General features: G+C 42.1%; 1 protein-coding gene across 1 annotated transcript in view; it reads right to left on the minus strand.

The window, feature by feature from the left end:
• cdh23 (cadherin-related 23) overlaps positions 1-24,642 on the minus strand; it is an 807,091-nt gene that overhangs the window by 648,965 nt on the left and 133,484 nt on the right. Inside the window, exons 4-5 of the mRNA XM_059640347.1 lie at positions 10,621-10,763; positions 2,711-2,758 (exon numbers count right to left, since the gene is read on the minus strand). Of these exons, the coding sequence (XP_059496330.1) occupies positions 2,711-2,758; positions 10,621-10,763 (191 nt within the window). The remainder of the gene's footprint in view (positions 1-2,710; positions 2,759-10,620; positions 10,764-24,642) is intronic.

Here is a 24,642-nt window from a genome sequence, read left to right on the forward strand (position 1 = left end):
AAACATTACCTATGATTTTTCTCCACGGATGCTGCCAGAGCTGCTGAGCTTTTCCAGCAGTTTCTGTTTTAGTAACTTCAAGGTTTTGATGTTCAAGATCATGATAGCAGTGGGCTTCCAGAGCTTTACAAGCCATGGCATTCATTGTCATTGTTCCTAATTCATTGGGAAAGCTGGAAAACAGATGATCAGACAGCAATAGCTAACATTTATTAAGCACCCTTAGTACTGCAAAACAACCCAAGACATTTTGAAGGAACGCTAACAAATGTGATAGCAAGCCACGCAAGGAGATACACTGATAGGCTTGGTCAAAGACATTGGTTTTAAGCAGCAGCTTAAAAGATATTCAGAACCATCCCTACAATAGGGCAAATTGGGGTAACAGCCCTATGCTCATTGTGGGAGCCCCTACTAGGACCATAGCCACCTGGGAGGGGTCAAAAGCCACACAACAGACAGAAGTGATGGTCGTCACAGCGAAGTTAAACCTGCAAACTCAGAGATCTTCATTCCTGGAATGGAAGGAAAAGCTGGAAAACCCATTGTAGGGAGACTGCTGGGTTGGTGCATGCAGAGAGGTTTAGGGAGGGAACTCCACAGTTTGGGGTTCAGGCGGATGAGGACGTGGACAATAGCAATGTGAAAAGGTCAGAGCTGGAGGTATGTGGAGATCTTGGAAGGCTGGAGGAGGGGAAAGACAAGCAGTTGGATTAATGCATATTTGCACTGCACAAACTGGGCGAAAGAAATGAAGCATTCAAATCACAAACGCATCAAAAATTGCACAAAGGTGAATGAAGAATGTCTTTATCACAATGCCATGGATTGGATGGTGTTCTCTGGTAAAGGCACATGGTCTAATTTCACAGCACTGGAGGAACAATAGGGGAGAACAGGCACGGGAGAGGAAACTTATCAATAAATGAACTCTGTCTAAATGACCTTTTGGATTCAGTCAGAAGATACAAGATCTAAAGAAAAGTGTTAAAAGCAGAAAGGGATATTACAAAGGCCTCTGTGTTAATGGAATTCATATCTGTCTACATCAGGGAGCTGCCAGTGTGATATGTACGCTGTGAGCAAGCATGATGGTAAATTAATCAATAAAACTGATGTAGCACTGTAAAATGTGAAGAATGTGGAAATAGGTGACAGTTTGAAAACAAAATGTTTTGACATTATCTCTACTTGAAAGAGTCTTAACTGCCACAGCAATTTTGATGGACGGGATCCAAATCTCAAACCATGTCCACACATGAACAGTGTGTGCTGCAGAATGAAGACGGAACAGACTGGGATCCTGTACTCTGAGAAAGAGGAGCCTGACAGAAGTTATCAAAACTGTGGAGGGCTTTGATAAGGTGGAAGTGGACATTGCTTCCATTGCTGGAAGAATCCAGAACAAGGGGACCTCTTGGGATCAGGGTTTCCTCAAATACATTTTGCTTTGAAGTTGCAGGCAATTTGCACAACCGCGTGGCCCCCATGAAATGTTTGGCATGGTAATTGGAAGAGGCCCTGGGTCGGAGATTTCAGATTGTTTCATAAGCATGAAATACTCACTACAAACAAAAAATCCATTAAGAAATTTGCCTGGTGAATGTTGGAGAATGTGGAACTTGCAATATGGAGAAGTGAAGATGCCTTAAAGCAAAGGACGTGACGTACAATATGGAAAACCTGTATTGTCATTCCATAAATTCCATGAGATCTTTCAAATAGAAAACTGCCAAAAAAAAAACACATTTGCAATTGCCTGACAGTCAGGTGTACAGCACAGTTAACGTCTGAAGTCAATACACTCTGACAACACCACATTCCACTCGAAACGCTAACTCCATTTTTCACTCTGCAAGCGCTGCCAAGTTTCCTGAGCATTCCCAGCTCTGCCCATTCTTATTTGGAGCTTTCTGTCTCTCCAATATTTTGCTTTGATTGTCCCGCAAAAGGATGGCATTTAAAAGGGAAATGCCCTGACAACTGGATACAGTCATAAGTCTGTGTCAAATCATGGGTTTGAAGCCAAGTCTGATACACAGCACACAAGGGCTGGATTTTATGAAGGGCGAGTAGTTTTCATAAAATGAAAGGTAGGTTTATCAAAAAGAGCACTGCACCCCTCTGTCAGCTCAGATTCTTGCATAGGAGAATAAGTTATTTGGCAACACTTCAATGAAAGTCTCCATATTAAGAAATCCTATACTTTGGTGGTGGTAAACAAGGGTTCATTAAACTGGTCCTATGATGAAGTCAGAAGTCACACGATACCAGCTTATAGTCCAATGGGTTTATTTGAAACTACAAACTTTCAGAGTGCTGTCCTTTTGTCAGGTGAAGTCAAACAAATCAAGCAAGTTTCCAAAGGCCATGTCAATTTTCCGTTATTTTAATAAAACAATCTTCCTGCTCTCCATTGTACAACTCATCATAGCCTTTCATAGGGCTAAACAGTAACTGTACTCTTCAAATTGGACCTAAAATAGAAAGGGATCCTTTGTTCATGTTCACATCAAGGAGTCCTGAGGAACAGTCATATCGAACTTCAAATGTTACCTCTGATTCTCTCTAAAGCAATATTGCCAGACCTGCTGAGAATCTCCAGCCCTTTCTGTTCTATTTCTCTTTTGCATCCATAGTATTATACTTTTTTTCAAGTAAGTTAAGTTGCTCAAATCTTTTGTTTCGAGAGAGCAAAATTGTTACTTACGCTTTGTTTGTCACTCACAGAGAACTCGACTTGCAGTTCTGAAATCTCCTGAAAAGAAAGGATTCAAAAATGAAAATGCAGAGAAATTTAAATCACAGAGGCACACATGATCATGGGTTTGCGTAAACAAATAGAAATGAGAAATACAATCCCAAATACCTATAACAATTTGAGCTGGTGGCTAGAGCACATCATTTCTAGGTTGGGTTCTTGAGTCAAATTGACAGAGGTTACTCCCAAGGAGCACACAGACTGCATCATCATGGATCATCAGCACATTCTCAAGGACAACTAGCTGTGAGCAGGAAACGCTGGTCTCACAAATGACGCTGATGTACCTTCTTTATTTTTCCATGGGATGGTGGTATCTCTGGATGGACCAGCATTAATTGCTCATCCCTAACTGCTTTGGGGAATGTGGTGGTGAGCTGCCCTCTTGAACTGCTGCAGTCTATGTGTTGCAGGTAGACTTTCAATGCTGTAAGAGAGAGGGGTCCTGGATTTTGACTCAATTAGTAATTAATGGGTTAAGGAATTATTTAAAAAAACCTTTCTGATCTAGAGACTGTGAGAAATAAACTGGTCAGGTGTAGTACAATAGCAAAACTACTAACAAAGATTGTAGCATCATTGACATCACTTTATATCACAAATGAACAGTGTAACAATAAAGTTAAAAAAAATCAGCAAGTACAATACAGCACCAACCATTGCCAGATATCTATTCTTTTCTTAGCACTACAAGATTCATACTCCCAATATCTTGTTATTAAGTATGATTTAGTCTGCCTCATTTGTTACAAAGTTGTGTACAGCATCCATGAATTAGAATGGAGGAAGTTAGAATTTGTTGATAGGAATAAATGTGGGGAAAAGCAGTGCATGGTCCCTTTAAGAGATTGTGCTTTGTCTGTGCTTGCAAGTTTACAATTATTGTACAGATAGCCTCAAAATTGAAACAAGTTTATCAGAAGGTTTTACAGTTGGCAGGCAAAACAGCAGTTTTGTTTTGGTATTGAGACAAGAAGTTTGAATTTAGCCAATCACTTTAAACCAAGCACCCAGACACAGAAAACCGATTGAATTTAAAACTGATGGTTTTAAAAACCTGAAACCAATCATATTATAAGAAGTTGATGTGTCATCAGATGATGAGGGTTTTTGAAAATCAGGGTGAGACTGAACTGTCATCTGAGGGGAAGGCAAGCCTGCTACCCGAGAAATAAGCCCCAAGCTCTCACAAGAAATCACTAATCACTCTAAGAAAGCACCACCCATCCGAAAAAGGTACCACAGCACTCTAGCTCAAAGAAGAAATTACAATCCCTAACAGCAGAATTAGTGGAAGAAAGACGTTTCGGCATAACGGAGAAGGCAAAGCGTTCTGGAAGGCATAGTCTGTGCGAATTTGGAGACATTAAGTTTTAATTTATTGTTGTCTTTTAATTGGATTTATACAAATGGGACTTGTGTTTATTTGAACAGCATTCCAGTAGAATTTAGGCCAGTTAGGGAGTATTTAGTAGGCTAGGGAGAATTGTTTAGTTTGTTAGTCCATCTGTTAATTTGGTCACTGTTAGAGTTAAATAATTAGTTACTTATAAAGTGGACATCAGGGATTTTCTTTCGTTTAACCATTCAACAGATTATAAAGGCAAGGTGAGCTTCTCTAGGTGTTTCAGGTGTAATTATGAGAAGGGAACCTCTTTTCCCCACCAAAATTGGGCTTGTGTTTCAGTTTATGTATCAGAAGCATTCCACTTTTCCCTTTTCTATTACACATTTCACATGTATTAAAACATTATTTTATGTTCACCACTTTTAGATTTTGAGAACTACAAGCAGAGCAATGCCCCTTAACCCTACAGTATTGTGCAATAACATCATAGCTGATCTGATCGTGACTCCCTTCAGGTTCTTTCCCAGGAATTTGAGACAGTTTGGCAAGTTCTTTTCCAAATCCATTGACATGAACTTCTCTCAAAATTTGAGAGCTTCAAAGTTCTCCATTCTAATAACCTGTCGATTTCTAAACAAGCTCTTCTGGTTTGGAAGTTTTACAAATTTAACTTTTCTGACTTCTGTTGGAACCTCTTCTTCCAAATCATCCTTCTGAGAGAGAAGCAAAAGTAGCTTCTAAATGCAAATGTATCTTCTGAATCGAAACAAAAACTTATCCTAGGCATTTCGAAATAGAAAACAAAAGCAAAGGCCTTACAAGTTTACTTTACCAGCTGAGAACCTAATAGTGTGAACATATTTCCATTTATACTGCAGGAGATCACAATCATTGCTCTGTGGCAAAACATTGGATTTAATCCGGAAGGACTATCTGACCTTGTTTAATTAAAACAGAATGCTTCCCAGAAGTAATAACACCCACATGCATCTATCTTGAAATATAAATTTCAAATATTATTCTTAAGTAATAATTTTGCTGGTTTCATTACACTTTTCTACTCAAAGAAAAATGAAAATTGATCCTCAAGATATATTTTAAACTGCTGCCAACAAGTTATATTTAACAGTATGTTTAGGAATAATAATGTTTAGACAGAACATAGAAAAAGATTCAAGAGAATTACCCAAGTAAATTATAATCACAGCATTCAGTTTTCTTCAAACACTGTCTGCTATAATGTTAGCTTTTCTAGTCACATGAATCATTTTCAAATTGCATGGTTCAAGCTTCAAACTCCACTGAAACAACAATATGTTTTTGTCCTAAAATTGCTTCAAAGGACAACAAAAGAGTGCAAAAGGTCTGCATAAGTAACAGTTTATTTGAAGTTGTTAGATCCGTAAAGTTCAAACTAATTTAGAGCCAACACAGGAATCAATGTCTCTTTTGGTTCTATTCAATATTTTGTTGACAAGCATTCAATTTCTTAAAAAACAAACTGATATTCTGTTTGATCTTTATTTAACTGCCCTGTAGTAAATATGTACTCAAACTAAAATTTACTGGCATTATCGGCCAGTTTCCTTGGCTTTCCATAATTCAATGATACTAAAACTGGTCCAGTTGTCAGCACAACTTGCCAGCTGTCCTTAGGTATCTTAATGCCAATTCAAATCTTTGACCTTTTCTAAAATAAGTTTGTCAAAGGAGACACTATAGTGCTAACATTCAGCACAATCTTCCGATAAAATTCATTCATATTGTGTTTTGTGTTAGGCATGAGATAATTCATGATAGTCTTTACTTTTACTGTTAGAGGTTCTGCAATGTGACCCAAATAATTTCTTTTGTGGGCAATTTCATTTTCATCCCAGATTTATGAACAAATTGCCTCTTTGTAACTCATCAAGCCAGTTTAGTCAAGTAGTGTATATGTCCTTACCAGGTTTGGCTGAACACAGTCAAGTTGCTGATATTGACAGAGTAATTACATCATCCTTCAGTGACCTTTTTGGTTTAATTTGCTGCAGTTGCTGGCATATTCTTTTTATTCCAAATAGCATACTTGACATTTATAAAGTTCTTCCAATGTTAAAACTACCTGGTATTTCCTTAGCTCCATCAGTTAATGAAATTTGCTAATTTCTTTTTAGTAAGTCAATTTTGGTGACTAATCATTCATGTTCAATTCTTTCAATGCAGTCCTTCCATCTTGGGAAAGGATAATAGTTTACTTTTGTTACCATCTTGACTTCACAATAATAGATGTTAAATTGTACCCATTAGGTTTCAGCACATCATGATACGTGAACTCCAGCTCTGTGACTCAGTTCAATTATGTCATTAACCATCATGAACTTCATCACTTCCTTCCCTTGAGCTAATATCCCTGGATTAAGCCTGTAAGGATGTTGTTTTACAAATAACACATTCCCTGGACAGCCAATGTGATACCGTTATTCAAGAAGGGAGTTAAGGACAACCTAAGAAACTCTAGGCCAGTTAGTCTAACCTCAATCACAGGGAAAACTACTGGAAGCCACTTTGGAGGGGCAGAATTAAATGCACTTGAAGAGGCAAGGATGAATCAAGAACAGGCAGCATGGTTTTGTCAAAGGGAGGCTATGTTTGATGAACTTAATCAAATTTGTCAAAGATGTGATCCGCTGTGTAGATGCTGGCAATGCATTTACTGTAGTCTACTTGGAGTTCAGCAAGGCTTTGATGGTGACTGATAGTGAAGGAAGAGCTCATAGGATCTAGGGAAAGTTGGCTGAATAGATCCAGAACTGGCTGAGGGCAGGAAGCAACGGATAATGACTGAGGCATGTCTTTGAGACAGGAAACCTATGTCCCGGGCGGGACAATGTCCTGTGTCCTCAGGGATCAATGTTGGGATCCTTGCTACTTGTGGTATATGAAACTTAGTCTCAAATATAGGAGGGTTGACTAACATGTTCACAGAAGATAAAAGAATTTGTGGCCAGGCAAATAGGGAGGAGGATAGCCATAGATTATAGGGCGATATGGACAAGATGTCAGATGGGCTGATAGTGGCAAATGAAATTCAATTCAGATAATTGTGGATCACTCTTGGTCAAGATTAATCAGGCAAGGGAATACATGATAAACATGATCAGAGGGATCTTGGTGTGGATGTCTACCAGATCCTAAAGGTATCAGGACAGCTGGGTAGAAGATAAGAGTTATGAAGAGAGATTTGAGAAGCTGGAGTTGCTTTCCATGGAAAAAAAAAGGAGACTGAGAGGAAATGTCATTGAGATGTATTAAATTATGAAGGGCATAGATAGCATTGGCAGGAAGGAAATGTTCCCCTTGGTGAAAGAACTGATAACCAGGGGCATTGATATCAGTTAAGGTTAAGGGAGTTTTGAGGGGATGTGAGGAAACAATTTTTCACCCAGAGAGTGGTAGGAGTTTAGAACTTACTGCCTGTAAGGGTGATAGAAGCTGACACCCTCACAAATATCTACGGGTGTGCTTGTGATGCCAATGTTTCCAAGGCGAAGTGCTGGAAAATGGGATTAAAGGGACTTTTCTGCACTGAAGACTTCCATGGCTCCATATCAATGAAAGCAAAACACTGTGGATGGTGAACCATTCACTCTGGCCTATTCACACCAATCGGTTTATAAGTTTGAAACAGCTTTTGTAAGTCAATTCAATAGTTTACTAGAAGTTATAATGTACAACTAACATTTTAAGCACTTCTGTTTTGCCAAATCTCACAACTGGAGAACGAACATTTTAAAATTTTCAATTTCTGATTCATTTTCCAATTGTTCAGATTCTTTTACTTCACCGTATATTTCTTTCATTACCACAAATATCTCTTCATTACATTCATGGATTCTTTCTCCTGTCTGGAGGGAGTACCATGTAGGTTTACCTGAACTTCGTGGTTACATTAAGAGAAGATATTATACAAACTAGTCCTGTTTTCTCTAGAATTTAAAGGATTAAGAGGTGATCTGTTTGAAGTCTTCAAGAAATTACCAGGAAAAGACAGGGTAGAGAAAGATAAACAATTTCGTGGTTGAGGATTCTAGAGCTAGGGGACACAGTCTGAGAATTAGGGCCAGACCATCCAGGAGAGAAGTTAGGAAGCACTTCAACACACAAAGTTGGGGAGAGGTTTGTAACTCTCCTCCACAAATGGCAATGGACGCAGGATCAGTTGTTAATTTTAGCACTGGAAGAAAATTCACTGAACAGGGACGGTCACTTCTGCTTTCTCTCTCCACAGACCTGCTGAGTTTCTCCAGCAATTTCTGTTTTGGTTCCAGATCTTCAGCATCCACCATTCTTTGTTTTATTTTCGGGCTTCTTAAAAAATATATCACTGTCAGGAGGTAGTTGGAACTGCCGATGCTGGAGAATCTGAGATAACAAGGTGTAGAGCTGGATGAATACTTACACTCGGTTCACGGCAAACAAGTACACCTCCCAGTCGTGAACTACTTCAACTCCCTCTCCCATTCCTTAGGACGACATGTCCATCCTGGGCCTCCTCCAGTGCCACAACGATGCCGCCCGAAGGTCGCAAAAACAGCAACACGTATTCCGCTTGGGAACCCTGCAGCCTAGTGGTATCAATGTGGACTTCACAAGCTTCAAAATCTCCCCTCTCCTACCATATTCCAAAATCAACCCAGCTCATCCCCACCTTCCTTGGCCTGTCCATCCTTTCTCCCACCTCAACCCCCATCCCCACCTTCCTTGGCCTGTCCGTTTTCCCTGGACTGACCAAACCCCACTCTATAGGGTGGCACAGTGGCTCAGTGGTTAGCACTGCAGCCTCACAGCATCAGGGACCCGGGTTTGATTCGCGCCTCGGGCGACTGTCTGTGTGGAGTTTGCACATTCTCCCCGTGTCCGCGGGGGTTTCCTCTGGGTGCTCCAGTTTCCTCCCACAGCCCAAAGATGTGCAGGTTAGGTGGATTGGCCATGCTAAATTGCCCGTAGTGTTCAGGGGTGTGTGGATTATAGTGGGATGGGTCTGGGTGGGACGCTTCAAGGGGTGGTGTGGACTTGTTGGGCCAAAGGGCCTGTTTCCACTCTGTAGGGAATCTAATCTAATCTAACTCCCCACTTACACTTACCTTTACTGTCTATACCCTGCCTCCTTGACTGGTCCATCTCTTCTCCACCTATCTGATCCTTTATCCATCTTCTATCTGCCTCCTCCTCTCCCTCTATTTATTTCAGAACCCTGTTCCCCTCCCCCATTTCTGAAGAAGGGTCCAGACCTGAAACGTCAGCTTTCCTGCTCCTCTGATGCTGCTTGGCCTGCTGTGTTCATCCAGCTCTACACCTTGTTATCTCACTCTCAGGACATGAGTTTGCTAGCTGGACAAGCATTGATTATCCACCCCTATGTGGTGAGCTGCCTTTTTGAACCGCTGTAGTCCTTATGCCGTGTGTTCACACACAATGCCATTTGGGAGGGAATTCCAGGATTTTGACCCAGGGACAGTGAAGGAACAACGCTACATTTCCAAGTCAGGATGGTGAGCAACTTGGAGGGGAGCTTGCAGTAGGTGGTGTTCCCTTATATCTGCCGCCCTTGTCCTTCTAGATGGAAGTTGCCATGGGTTTGGAAAGTCAACCTATGGTGAATTTTTGCAGTGCATCTTGTAGATAGTACACACTGCTGTTACTGAGCGTCAGTGGTGAAGGGAATGGATGTTTATGGGTGCAGTGCCAATCAAGTAAGACGCTTTGTCCCAGATAGTATTGAGCTTCTGGAGTGTTGTTAGAACGGCATGTTATGCGGCTAAATGTTACTGTTTCCAGATAAATTCTAGATTCGAGTCAGATAGCTTTTCTTTCCAATTCTGCCTTCTGTTGCAAATTTCCTCATTAGGAACACCAGGATGATGGGATGGGGAAGGGGGTGGCATGTAGGAATAATTGACCATTTACAAAGGAGCATTTCGGAATATCAAGGGTGTACGTTGGAAGATCGTGGATAGAAAAACAGTTGAATCTTTTTTTCCGGAGTGTAGGGAGCATACTACTGCACATTGGAAATAAATTTCTCTGCAATAGCATCACCATAACATATAACCTTAGCATGGAAGCGTAAAACTACACCAGAAAATTACTGAACTTTAAAAACATTTTTACAAGATTGAACCTTACATAGATATTATTGGCCATTAAGAGACGCACGGTGAAAGTAACGATGTGAACCAAATACTATGATAATCCACTGTAAAATAAGACTGAATTACCACAAGGCACTTGTGGGAGTCTATTACTGCCAATTAGTGGACATTTGTTTTCCTACAGATTTGATGACTATTACACGCCACAAATCATCAAGATCAAATTGGCAGTAATTTATTCCCAAAGGCTGAATATTGCTTAATTAATAGATTCTTTAGCCAAGATAAATTACTCCACCCTCTAATGGCCTATGCATTAAGATGCAAGAGCTGGTGTTACACTGTGCCTCCAGGCTTGCCAGAAGCAATTACATTACCTCTCTATCCAAAGTCTGGCGAAGCCAGACAACTCCCGTCTCGCTTTCCACTGCAAAATACTTGCTGGCTTCTTCCCCGACAACTCCAAACACAAGAGTATCGTTGTCTGGATCCCGTGCCCACAATTTAGTAATGGAGGAACCTACGGATACATCAGAGGAAAACAGCTCGTCATCAGGAGAAAAGAGGATAGTTACAGCTGATGACAATTGAACAAATTTAAGTATTATTTACTGCAGAGGGGTGTGTGTGTGTGTGTGTGTGTGTGTGTGTGTGTGTGTGTGTGTGTGTGTGTGTGTGTGTGTGTGTGTGTGTGTGTGTGTGTGTGTGTGTGTGTGTGTGTGTGTGTGTGTGTGTTCAAGCAGGCTCACTCAGATTTTTCTTAGACTTCATTCCTACAGACCATTAGAAACGGGAACGGGAGTAGGCCATTCAGTCCCTCAAGCCTGCTCCAGAATTCGAGAGATCATGGCTGATTTGCCACTCTTCACATTCACTTTCCTGCCCTTTCCCTCTTATCTCAGTCTTAATTATACACAAACACTCTGGTCCAACACAGCTCTCTGTGGCAAGGAGATCCAAAGACTTTCAATCCTGTAAGAGGAAAAATTCCTCCCAATCTCAGTCTTAAATTGGTACCCCTTTATTAAAAGGCTATGCCCTCTGGTCCTAGATTCTCTCACGAGGGGAAACATCCTATCAGTATTTACCCTGTCAAGCCTCTTAAGAATTCTACATGTTTCAATGAGGTCAACGCTCATTTTTCTAAACTCCAGTCAGTCAGGTCCCAGAGATAACGGGAACTGCAGACGCTGGAGAATCTGAGATAACAAAGTGTGGAGCTGGGTGAACACAGCAGGCCAAGCAGCATCTTAGGAGCTCCTAAGATGCTGCTTGGCCTGCTGTGTTCATCCAGCTGCACACTTTGTTATCTCTTAAGTCAGGTCCCAACCTGTTTAGCCTTTGCTCATAAAACAATCCCTTGATCCAGGGATTTGAAGTGAGCCATTTCAAGCTATATCAAAACAAAGGCCAGGCAGATGTAAATTGTACTCTGACAAATGGAACATCATAGCCAAAGTACAGGGTTGTGTGTGTCAGTGTTGATGCAAAACCACCAGGACATCCCACTGAACACGTGCCACTCAGCTTAAGAGCCAACTGCAGAGCGAGGGCAACTTTCTCAGTCCATTACAAGCTATGTCAGTGGTGTCTCAGCTACCCAGATGCTGCTAGGCAATCAGGCTCCTGCTAATCCATCCATGCCCAATTGCCCCCAGATTAGGAAATTGGAAGACACCTCCCAAACCCCAAAAACCAGCGAAGTAGGTCATTGTTGCCACTCATCTCGCCTGCCAGGAAGACAGGCAATCTGGAAGCAGGTGAATTAAGGTTCTTAAGTTGTGTTAATTGACCACGTAAACGTTTTAATTGGTATCAAATTGAGAATTCCCCAAATGGGCCTTCTGCTGAGAACCTAACTGCTGAGCTGGTGCGAAGGTAGAGAGTTTCTCTCCAGGATCAATTTGCCCAAATATTTCCTTTTCTCACCAGCTCCAGACGGGGAGAATCACAACCAATTGTTACACAGGGGGCCGACATATTAGCATCCTTTGCTTTTTCTTTTATCTCGGTCTCAAACAGTTGAAGTTTTGATACAGTGCATTGAACAAAGATCGAGAGACTACATAAAGGAATTTAAGATCACATAAAGTTGGATAGAGTAGGCGTGGAGAAGATGTTTCCACTTGAGGGTGGTACTCACAGGCTGTAAGTACAGGATATCTCCCGGCAACATAGGAAATAAGAGGAGTAGGCCACTCAGTCCTTCGGACCAGCTCCACCGTTATTGTCATGGCGGATCAACCAACTTGTTACCCTGTTCCCACTTTGTACCCCCATACCCTGTGATTCTTTTAGCCCTAAGGGCTATATATAAACTCCTTCTTGATAGCAAATGTTTTGGCCTTCACAGCTTTCAGTGGTAGTGAATTCCACAGATTCCCTGCTCTCTGAGTGAAGAAATCTCTCATCTCTGTCCTAAATGGCTTACTCCACAGTCTTAGACCATGCCCTCTGGTTCTGAACTCTCTAGTCATCGGAAACATCCTTCCTGCATTTACTCGGTGGAGATGTCAGCATTTTATAGGTTTCTGAGATTCTCCCCTCATTCTTCTCAACTCCAATGAACATAGTCCCAACAGATCCAATCTCTCTTCATGCATCAAACCTGCTATCCCAGGAATCATTGCAAGCCCCATGGGGAGTAACCACAGATACCACATCTCCAATCAACTCACAGAGTGCTTCTGTATTTTATTGTTGCAGTTTTGGGAGTGCACCATTAACTCCCATCATAACGCTACAGCAAGGATATGTTGCACTCAGGGACAGGGACTCAGCTCATGGACTGGGCCAGGCTGCACCTCAGTGCAGTTGGTTTGCTTCCTCAGCGCCCATTCACTCTGCACCAAGCTGGATGCTCAGAGTGTCTCTGCCTTGCCTTTCAGCAGATCACCCCCTACTCCTCAGCCAGAGTGAATACACACACAGTACCTCCGTCTTGACTTGCCTTTCAGTACAGACAGAGTGGGGCAGCCTGTCCTGGGTGCGAGCATTCCTCAGGCACGGGGCTGGACGTGTTTCCAAAATGTACTGTGCTATGTCAATCTCACCTCTGCACCATGTTTGGTACTGTAAACAGCGAGGGCATCGAGCATATGTCCCTGTCTCAAAGTCTAAGGAGAATAGTTCTCAGTCAATTCAAGGCAGACACAGTCAGTCAGTAATTCCGGGCGCAATAACTCAGTCAGGGAGTGTGGGCGTGGTGATTCTGCTAGTCTTGGCAATCAGGGTTCTCTCTTCCCGGAGTTGGTGGGACAGGGGCTGTTCATGCTGGCACGTGTAGGGGAAAAGATGAGGTGTCCCGAGTGAGTGAACACACAGCGTAAAGGGCATGTCGAATTACCAGTGTGGGGAAAACTGAGCAGGTAAGTGCAATACTATGTTATCATAAGGATACAATGCCATAGTGAGAGTGACAGAACATGAGGTTTGGTGGGTCATGGGTGTAGTAGCAAATATAAAGTGAGTGTGAGGTAGCGGGGAGAAGGTGATAGCACTGATCTGGATAAATGGGGAGGGGGCGTAAGATCAGTGTGGGTAGTGGATAATTAATGAAGTGAGTTTGGGATAGCTCTCCATGAAACTCAATGAAAATAACACCTTGCTAAAATTTGATGAGATTTAGCCCAGGAAAAAAAGGCAATGAACATTCAGCAATGTGATTGAGGCCAGACTGGGAATGGTGCAGGAAACTTAGAACAGTCGTGGTCCAGCAGGTTTCAGATAGGGTAACTGCATGAAAATAAAGATGAAAATTTTGAAAAACGACTTGGAATCAATGTAGACCAGTGAGTGGAGACCTTCTTAAAAAAATTTTTTCCTATGATGTGGGAGATACTGACTGGGCCAACATTTATTGCCTGTCCCTAGTTGCCCTTTCGAAGGTAGTGGTGAACTGTTGTAGCCCATCTGGGTGTAGGTGCACCAACAAAGCCATTAGGGTGGGAGTTTCAGGGCCTGACCCAGTGACTGAACAAATGTGTACCACAGGAGGTCTACAGGGAGCAAATAAAGGCCACTCAGCATCTGTTGGAAATGTAGGTGCACCATTCTGCAAACCACACTGGGTTGAATTATGACTCCTGGTTAGTGTGCCTTGAAGACACATGTTAATGACTGGAGGACTTAAAGGTCTCTCACTCCATCCTAACTAGGATGTTTGAAGCATGAAACTCTATTGAGAGCAAGCTCTTATGTTTTAAATGAACAATTTAATATTGGCCCAGATACCTATGTACCCAAAGAACAGAATGTTTGTACATGATAATGAATTGCAATAATTATGTTAGATTCTTCAATACCACATTCATGCCTGGTTTCTTATGTTACAGGAGATAATGTGAGGATTAACGCATCAGGTAAAATTCTACAGCCAGAAGCTAACTCTCACAAAACTGCACTGTATTACCAGTGACAAAAGATACAGTAGAAAATCCACAAAGTAGTCACAACGGTGACTAATGCTGGAGTTTGGACTTGCACTCACTGTTATATGGGTAGCAATTTCATATTCACAAGCTTCTGGCCTAGCAGGCTACCCAAGTCTCACTGCGTTTTGGTCTTAGTCACAAGCTTCATAATTCTTCACATGCAAATTAAATTGTAGACATCACAGCAAAACAATCAGTTACTTTGGTTTTTATTTAAAAAAAACAAATTCAAATCTTACTTGTGAGTGGGTGGGGGAACTGCTGATGAATTGGAAGAGCTGTCAAACATTAACTCAGAGGTTTAGCAACCCTTAAATATCCCACAGGTTTCACTTGAGAAATCTTCACTTTGCAAAAATTTTCAACTGAAGATATGAAAAGTGCAGAACGACACAGACCAGATTGCAGTCCAGTGAGGACAAAGGCAGGAGATATTGACAAGATGCTTAATGGATTAGGAAGTTAATTGCACAGCTTTACTTAAATGACAGATAAATGTAGCTTATAGCCTTTTAAATCTCAGATTCAAATTAGCTCTGTTCCAGCATGTTTTTATCTAACTCCATGTTCAGATGCCAGATTAACGGGCATCAAAACTTTGGGCCAGATTTAAATAAGATTTAAAAGTAATTTTCAATTCTGACAAATCCTTTAATTCTTCTCTTGTTGGGATGGTAACAGAAATCCCGAGTTTTAAAGTGCCCGTTAGTGTCAGTTTTGACAATTCATTAAGTGCACCCCTGCCCTAGAGTACTGCTTCCAATTCATTTCAAAATGGTTAAAGAAAGAAGTCAAAGCTTTATATATTGCACTCATCAGGATTAGGAGACTAAAAAAAACCCAAGGGCGTAGCGATTTATACAGCATGAGAAGCAGGAGCTGATTGGTTAACTGATCATCGGTGTGGACGCTTAACAAGAACAGCTAACTGTCAATTGTCATCGGAGCAGGGAGGTGGGGTATTTGATTGGTCAGGGTGCTGCCATGGAAATGTAGCAGTGATTAACAGTTTCTGTTGCCCTTTCTTACCTCCTCAATAAAAACAGTGTAACGCATACAAGAATTCCTATTGCCAACATAAAACAGGGTTAATATAAATATATGTAACTTCTATCGCATGCATCATACTGATAGTCTCAAATTGGTTTCCAGCGGAATCCTTAATTTTGGATTATTTAAAAAATTATCAGCAGCAAATGTGTGTCAAGCTGGCAGCAGCAGAGTAGGCAGCATTCAGGCTCTCAAGCCCCGATCTCACCCATTCCATCCTCTTTCCTTTTGCTTTCCCCTTTAAGTTTCAATGTTTCTTACTTGCCTTGTGGATGCTGTACGGCTAGCAGCGGCGATGTGGCAGAAAAGGACGGCAGCACTGACAGTCAGCAGTGGTTGAAGCCAAAGCATTGAGACTAGTGGTCAAGACTGTTGTGCCCAGGTGGGTCTTAGCCCAGGGTGCCCTCCTGGGAAAAGCCCAGCTTGGAGCATCTGTAGACCCATAGCTTAAAAAAGGAGTGTAACGTTTGAAATTTTAAGTTTACTTTTCGACTTTCATGCTAAGATGACTGAGACGCTGACCACTTATTTCTTCATTTTTCTGTAACTTTGACTTTGTACCTGGGTACTTTGTACTCACGTACACGTGACAATGAAATCTAAATCTAAAATCACATCTAATGGTGGCTGTATTTTTGAGGCGTACAAGCTCAGGCTGGTTGATCATGTCTGGTGTGCTGTGCACTGTGAATGATCAATGGAATATATATTGTTTGCTGTCGATCACCAATTGTTGGGATGTACAGCCCACACACCTGGCATGACACAGGCACCGAAACTCATGCAACAGTTGTGCAGTAGGCAAAACATCGTATTGGCTAGATGGCCGTGTCACATTAGTGAAAGAAAATCTGTGGAATTCATGACTCCAGAGTGCGGTGAATGCTGGAACACCATGGATTGGAGGCTGAAATGTAAACAATCATGACTATACTAAATGGTAGAGCAGGTTAGAGGGGCTGAATTGCCTGTTCCCTGCTCCTAGCTCATAAGTACACATGGACAATAAGAGATTGTGAAGATAGCACGAAGAAGGCGGGAAAGTTCAAGGATGGCGTCTCTTTAAGGGCCTGATATCACTTACATCATCAGTAAAGAACATGGACAGGGGTGTGGAAAGAGGAGGGGATCAATTAGATAGCTCTAGCAAAAGAAGCCGAATGTGTCCAAATGCATCAAGACCGAGTCAACACCCAAGATAAGTAGCAAGAAATATTCGTGCTGCACAAGTGCTAGATACTGACTATCTAACCATGCCCCTTAACATTCGATGTTATTACCATGTCGAATCCCCACCATTAACAACCTATGGGTTACTGTTGACCAGAAACTGAATGGAACTAACCACAGTGAAGGAACGATGAAATATTGATAAGTCAGGTTGATGACTGGTTTGGAAGGGAACTTGCAGATGATGGTATTCCTGATCTTATCCTTCTAGATGACAGTGGTTGAGAGTTTGCAAGGTGTTGTCTCAGGAGCTGTAGTGAATTTCTGCAGTGCATCTTGTTGACCGTACACACTGCTGCCACTGTGGTGCCAATCAAGCAGGCTGCTTTGTCCTGGAAGGTGTCAAATTTCTTGATGTTTGAGGCTACAGGCGATCAAACAAGTGAGGAGTATTCCAGCATCCTCCTGACTTGAGCCTTGTAGATGGTGGACAGGCTTTGGGGGAGTCGGGAGGTGAGTTACTTGCTGCAGGATTCCCAGGCTCTGTCCTGCTCCTGCAGCCATTGCATTTTCATAGTGAATCTAATTCAGGTTCTGGTCAATGTTAGCTACCCAAGATTTTAACGTTAAACATTGTAAATCTGTTTGTCTCTCTCCATCTTTACCACATGTATTACCTCTTACACAAGATTTCACATCTTTTTGTCCACAATCCAGTTCAAAAGGAACTCTCAGCCCAGTAGGAAGCCAGTCAGTTCTGATGTGAACATCATTCATTAGTATTATCAGGTGGTCAGTGGCACAGGGATCAAGGACATTGACAGAGAAGCAAAGAGAAGCAATGATGGAGTAGAAGGTACAGAGTGAAAGCTCATTTTCATTGTTAAATTTTAATGTATTTAGCCAGTTAATCAAATCAGTTAAAGACAACCTCAAGCCTCCTCAATGTCTCACACAGCAGGAGATAATACAGCAAAGCCATGTGGCAGATTTATAGGGCTTCAGGTTCTCAGCTCATTAATTCAAAATGAAGATAAATACAAATTAAAGTAATTACATTAGAGATTGATCATTTATAAACTCCAGCAGAGATCGCCATTGGCATGGTGCTCAGACACTGAAAACTGAAGATGAAACAGGAAGGGTTATAGGAGAGGCATCTCGACTGGCATTAGAGAGCCAGAGTGGTGCATTAGTAATTGAAATTTCTGATTGTGTGTGAAATTATGGCACAAATTTGCATCTTAGCAGGCAGTTCTCCATCCCTGGTTTTGGCTTGGCGTATATAATTTTCCTTTTCATGACACGGAATTTTGATGTGATTTATTATTATCACATGTTCCAAGTTACAGTGAAAAGTATTGTTCTGTGTGCTGTCCAGACAAATCATACCTTACAGAAGTACATTAGGGTACTAGAATAGAATGCAGAATATATGGTTACAGCTACAGAGAAGGTGCACACAAAGATCAACTCTGATATACGAGAGGTCCACTCATAAGCCTGATAATAAACAGGGAAGAAGCTGTTGGTATGTTGTCAAACTTTGAATCTTCTGCCCAATGGAAAAGGATGGAAGAGAGTACAACCGGGGTGGGAGAAATCTTTGTTTATGGTGGCTGCTTTCCCAAGGCAGCAGAAAGAGTCCATTGAAGGAAGGTTGGTTTTCATGGGATGGGCTGTGAATTTGTGGAATTAAATAACTTGGAATCATACAGCACAAAAAATAGGCTATTTGTCCCATTCTGCTGGGTCTGCAGCAAACCATGTGATTAATCTCACACCCTCACTTCTTGGCCGTGCGAATGTCTTCCTTGAAGAGTTTACTTCAATGCCCTTTTGAAAGTTACAACTAAATCTGCTTCCACCACTGACTTTTGGTGCACTGTTCTCACAAACAGGTCAGTCTTAAAAGCTTCCATCTCGTTTCAGAAATGGTACAAGAGCTACAAAATTTTGGCACAACCTTCACAGATTTCAATTCCAACTAATTTGGTAATGTAACCAACACAGCATCTTTTTTTTTCGATTATTAATTGCCTTGTCACATTGTTTCGGATTCCGTAAACCAAGATTCTGCCATTAACCATCAGCTGACACACGTAAGTCAGAACAGGTAAGGGTGGCCCGAAAGGACATTAGTGAACCAGATGGATTTTTCCTCCAACACTCGGTATGCTTTCATAGTCATCTTTAGATTCTCAATCCTCAACCAGTAAATTGAAGTCTGAGAATCAGTCTATCCACAATCTCCATGATGTTAGCAAAAGTTTGACAAAATTGAAAGGAACAGGAAGAAAACAGTTCTGAGGAAGGGTCACCAGACCTGAAATGTTTGATTTCTTTTCTTCACAGATGCTGCCAGACCTGCTGAGCTTTTCCAGGAACTTCAGTTTTAACTTCAAGACCTAGACTGGTGCCAGAACTGTACTTATAAACATTCTTTTTCACTTCCCCACGCACAATATTTGCGAGCTGTTGCTTTGTGTCCATCTGTTTGGAAGTGTTTGGGAATATTAAAAAGGGGTACAGTTCAAATTGAGAGTTATACAAGTTGGCAATTTGTGTTTCTTTCTTGCCATTAGTTTAAAAACAACTTATTTGCAATAAATTACATGTTCTTTTATCCCTAATTAGTCAGGCAGAATTTTATAATTTGATCAATCACGAAGCGTGATGATCGAGGAACAGTGGGGTTTGATTTACTATGACCAGTAAGTGATGACGTCCCTACTTTTAATTATGTTTCACTGCCTTAAAATCAACCTGCTATTGATATCCTTATAAAGTAAAAGTCTTTAAGATGATGATTCTGAGACACTGTGGGTTAAAAATTAGTGGCAACAACTGATTCTGTCCCACCCCCATAATTTTTGTGGAAAGAAACACTTCAAAGAGAATGCAGAATGGATTCTGCAATGATGATGTTCTTGGTGATAGTGTGTGCAGGTTTGGAGGTTGCTGTTCGTGAATGTTATACCTGGTGCATACACATGCTACCACTCTGCACTGATGGTGAAAGGAGTGAATGTGTGAATATGGTGCCAATCAAGTGGGCTGCTTTGTCCTGGAGGAGCTGCACTCATCCAGGAAAACGGGGAGTATTCAATCACACTCCTGACTTGCATCTTCCAAACAGTGGGCAAGCTTGGAGGAGTTAGAAGATGAGTTACTTGCTGCAGAATTCCTAACCTCTGGCCTTTTCTTAAACACCTTGACCACTTACGCTGGTCCCATTGTGTTTCTGGCCAGTTGTTCCTCAGGGAGTGTGATGACACTATGGCTTTGAGAAGCTTATTTTGTTCCAATTGTTTTTGGAAGACATTTTGAGCCAGAAGTACCAATGTATCTATTACAACCAGGTGAAGTACACAGTTTGTGAGGTCCAGAGTTCTTTTTCTGAAAAGTTAGAATAATAGAAACAGCATGAATGGGTAGAGTCAAGTTCCCACAAACCAGGGTTTCTGCTAGCTTTCAGTAGTTGTTGGGGTTTTAAAGTTGATTGTGGATGCTGCTACAAATCTCTCGATTACAGCAAAAAGCTGGAGTTCTCACTCTCTACCAGAGGTTCTTTTGGTATTCTTTTCTCCTGGACTGGAGAAACACACACGTGAGACAATCTATTTCACTAAACTTGCCTTTGCCAAGGGTGTAGGTGGGATGCTACTATAATCAGAACAGGTACTGTTAAGTAATTAAATAATTTAATTCTGTCAGGAGTTCCAATAGAATTATAAAGTTATACTAATTTTTCTTAAGCTTTGTTTGCATATTTTAACTGGGTGTAAGAATAATGCGTGATCAGAGATAATGGGAGCTGCAGATGCTGGATAATCCGAGATAACAAAGGATGAACACAGCAGGCCAAGCAGCATCTTAGGAGCAGGAAGGCTGACGTTTCCGGAGTGACCAATTCAACTGCATCTGGAAAACATCACTTTATATTTACCTTTGAGAAAGATAAAAAGTTAGTGTCGAGGCCATCTCCTTGACATATTTGAAGGGGGTTTGGTTTGGTCCATAATAGGAGATGGTTGGATTTTTTCTTGCTGACTATGGGTGTGGCTTGGTATGCGCGTGGTGTGAACATTAACCTATTGATTTTAATTTTATTGTCACACGTAGACAGGGGATGTAATGGCTTGGTGGTATTATCACTGGACTGTCAATCCAGAGACCCAGATAATGTTCTGGGGATCTAGGTTTGAATCCTGCCATGGTAGATGGTGAAATTTGAATGCGATAAATATCCGGAATTAAGTGTCTAACGATGACCGTGAATCCATTGTTAATTGTTGGGCAAAACCCAATCTTGTTCACTAATGGCCTTTAGGGAAGGAAACTGCCCTCCACTGGGCAATTAGGGATGGGTAAATAAATGCTGGCCTGGCCAGTGACACTCTCATCCCCGAACGAATTTTAAGAAGTACAGGAGTGCCCTGAAAAGTCTAAAGCGTACAATGTCATTGCACAAGGTGCCATCTTAAGAAACTGGTATCTAAGAACAAGGCTGAAACAAAAACACAGATAAAAGTTAAACATTGCAATAATTATAGGAGTCACACTTTCTTTATTCTCTGCTTAAAATTAAGAAATTAACCTTAAAGTTGCAGATTAGGGGTGCTTAGCCACAGTGGAACCGCTCTTGAAGGAATCACATGGAGATGGGAAGTCCACACTGGGCCAAGAAACTGTCTCGTATTGCCGAAAGACCACTATGCAGGGTTAGAGATCGCATCAGGTAGTGCCACTAACCAACCCAACTTTGCAAATGTTGTGACTTTGACAGATGTAACCGGGTTGTGCAACAGGACAGAGACTCCAAGGATCATTATACCACCCAGCCGTTGGTCCCTTGCTGGCTGCAGGCTCATCACACGGTCAACACTCCCCAACCCAACCTGTGGAAATCCCCCTGCGTGAGATCAGAAGAGAAATTTTCATCAACCTGCAGCAGGTACAGCATTTTGATGGGAGGCCTGCTGGGTCTTTCAGTGTTCTCTCCGGACTGGAGACGACGCTAGGCTGAAGATGAAAAGGCGCAGCCATCTGTTCTCAGTGAGACGAGCTAAATGGCCCAGCCCTGCAACAACGCTGAAGGATGTTAACTAGCACTTGTGTCTGGCTCAGCATTCCCCCCACCCCCAACAAACACAGCGACCTCGAATACACAAAAACACTTTCAACCTGAAGATTCCAACGGTTGGACCCCGCTCCATGCAAATCGTCAAGTTCCCAGTGAGTGTTCCTGCCCCACAGGAGGATCATTCAGGCTCAGAGGGAGATCAATGTTGACGGGTAGCTCTAACTCTTGTTGATTTGAACACCGAAGACGGTTTCTGAATTGCAACCTACTGAGCAGGATATATATAAGCATATAAAACTACAGAAAAAGAACAAGCTCGGAAGACTCTCAGATATACAGGCATATAAAACTACAGCACAAAACACTCACTGTATTTTCCCTGAGAATGCTGCATCCAGTGACAGGAATATAAAACATTTGCTGAAGACATTTCCCAGTGTGAAACTGTTCTACTTGTTTGACCTGGATTCGTGAATGTTTGGCTCTGTTCCTGTGTCATTAGTTTATGTTGATGCTGAGAACAGGTTTACAATATTAGGTTTTTTTCTGTACTTTTTTAAACAATCCTGAAAGTTTATTTCAGAATTTAAATAATGAAAAAGCAGTCAGTCAATGTTCTATTGAGGCAGTGCCAGATAGATGCTTTTGAACTTGAAATCTGGCACATCACCAATTTCTTATTATTCACCCAGTGATGCAACAGATTCAGCTTTCAACTGTTACAGCAATGCAAAGAACACCTTGCCTTTCATGGTGTTAAAGTTACAGCCCCTCAATGCAGGAAGGAGGCTGATCACATCCTCTCCTGCAGGAGGACATGCATTTTCCTCTGTAATTACATTGATGTACATTGCATTTTGCAGCAAGGGAATTCACTGTGTATAAACTCCCAATGTTTTCTGCAGTGAAGACTCTTGCATCATGAAACTACACAGAAAACAGTACTCCTCTGCCCACCCCAAGCAGCGTGGGATACTCCCAGAGAACAGACAGGGTCTCAAGGCCCTGCCTTTTCAACCTCAGACCTCACCCGAGGAGGTGCCGACCTATAGTGACTGTCGCTGGCAGTTTACTGTCACGTCTGAGAAATGGCACCACCAGCTCAGTAACCTACTGTACTGCAAGGTGTTGATGTACTCACATCCCTCTCACAGTTAGAACAGCAAGGCCCAACTGGTCTGTGGCAGTAGGTTTTATCCACACAAGACTCCTTCAACTCCACAACTAACCTGGTCAGCAAACCCTTCCACCTGCCTCGTGCATTTATCTAACCATCGTTTTGACACATGGCAGCTGATGCTTTCCACATGAGCCTCTTCCAATCCAACATCAAACCCTGTCAGCACAGCCCTCCAAACCTGTCCTTCAACTTCCCTCGTGCATTTATCTAGCCATCCCTTCGATGCACAGCAGCTAATGGTTTCCACCACACCTTGTTGGGGTATCACTGCAGATTCTAAGTTTTCTTGTTGAAAGCTATGTAGTAACTCAGGAACCAGACAGGAAAGGAACGTTGTTTATTGTTGAACGCCAAAATACAGCCAATACTCGTGGGTTACAAAAACTAGTTCCAGCTGGGACAGACCCATTCCCTGACTCTGCTTCACTGCCCACAACATATGGAAATTCCAAGGTTTAGGAGTAGATCTCTAGCTCGGGTTGTGGGTGTTGAGGTTGGTTGGCTGGCCGAGCTGGTTTGTTGTTCTGCAGACGTTTCATTACCGTGCTCGGTAACATCCTCAGTGTGGCCACTGATGAAGTTTCGGTGTGTTTTCCTGCCAGGTTTTTAAACTCTGGGGTCCGTTGCGATGGATTGCCTCACTTCCAGGTTACCTCCGCAGTGGAATGTATATGGGGTCGAGTTCAATGTGTTTATCAATAGCCTGCTTCGTGCAGTGCCATGCTTCCAGGCATTCTCATGCCTGTCCCTGCCTAGACTGTCCCAGGATCTTGGTGTTGTCCCAGTTGAAGTGGGGGTTCTCCTTGTCCATGTGGATTGAGATGAGTGAGTATTGGCCGTGTCTTTTTGTAGCCAGTTGGGGTTCATGTCCTCTTGTTGTTAGTTTCCTTCCTGTTTACAAAAAACACTACATCGGACAAACAGGAAGGAAACTAACAACAAGAGGACATGAACCCCAACTGGCTACAAAAAGACACGGCCAATACTCACTCATCTCAATCCACACGGACAAGGAGAACACCAAGATCCTGGGACAGGCTCGGCAGGGACAGGCAGAACTCCTGGAAGCATGGCACTCCATGAAGCAGGCTATTGATAAACACATTGAACTCAACCCCATATACATTCCACTAGGGAGGAAACCTGGAAGTGAGGCAATCCATCGCAACGGACCCCAGAGTTTAAAAACCAGGCAGGAAAACACAGTAACGCTTCATCAGAGGCTGCACTGAGGATGTTACCGAGCACGGTAATGAAACATCTGCGGAACAACACTCCAGCTCGGTGAGCCGATCAACCTCAACATATGGAAAGGTTATCACACACAATTAAATCCTTTTTATTCCAGAGCAGCAATCTCCATGGAATTTTCTTTACATCTAGTGACTACTAGCAGTCAATCACTGTACTTCCAACGGAATAATTTACAGGTAAAGGCAATGCAAACTATTAAAAGGTGAGGGAGAGGTAGGGAGGGCAA

The sequence above is a fragment of the Stegostoma tigrinum genome, chromosome 37, assembly GCF_030684315.1.
Source record: "Stegostoma tigrinum isolate sSteTig4 chromosome 37, sSteTig4.hap1, whole genome shotgun sequence".
NCBI lineage: Eukaryota > Metazoa > Chordata > Chondrichthyes > Orectolobiformes > Stegostomatidae > Stegostoma > Stegostoma tigrinum.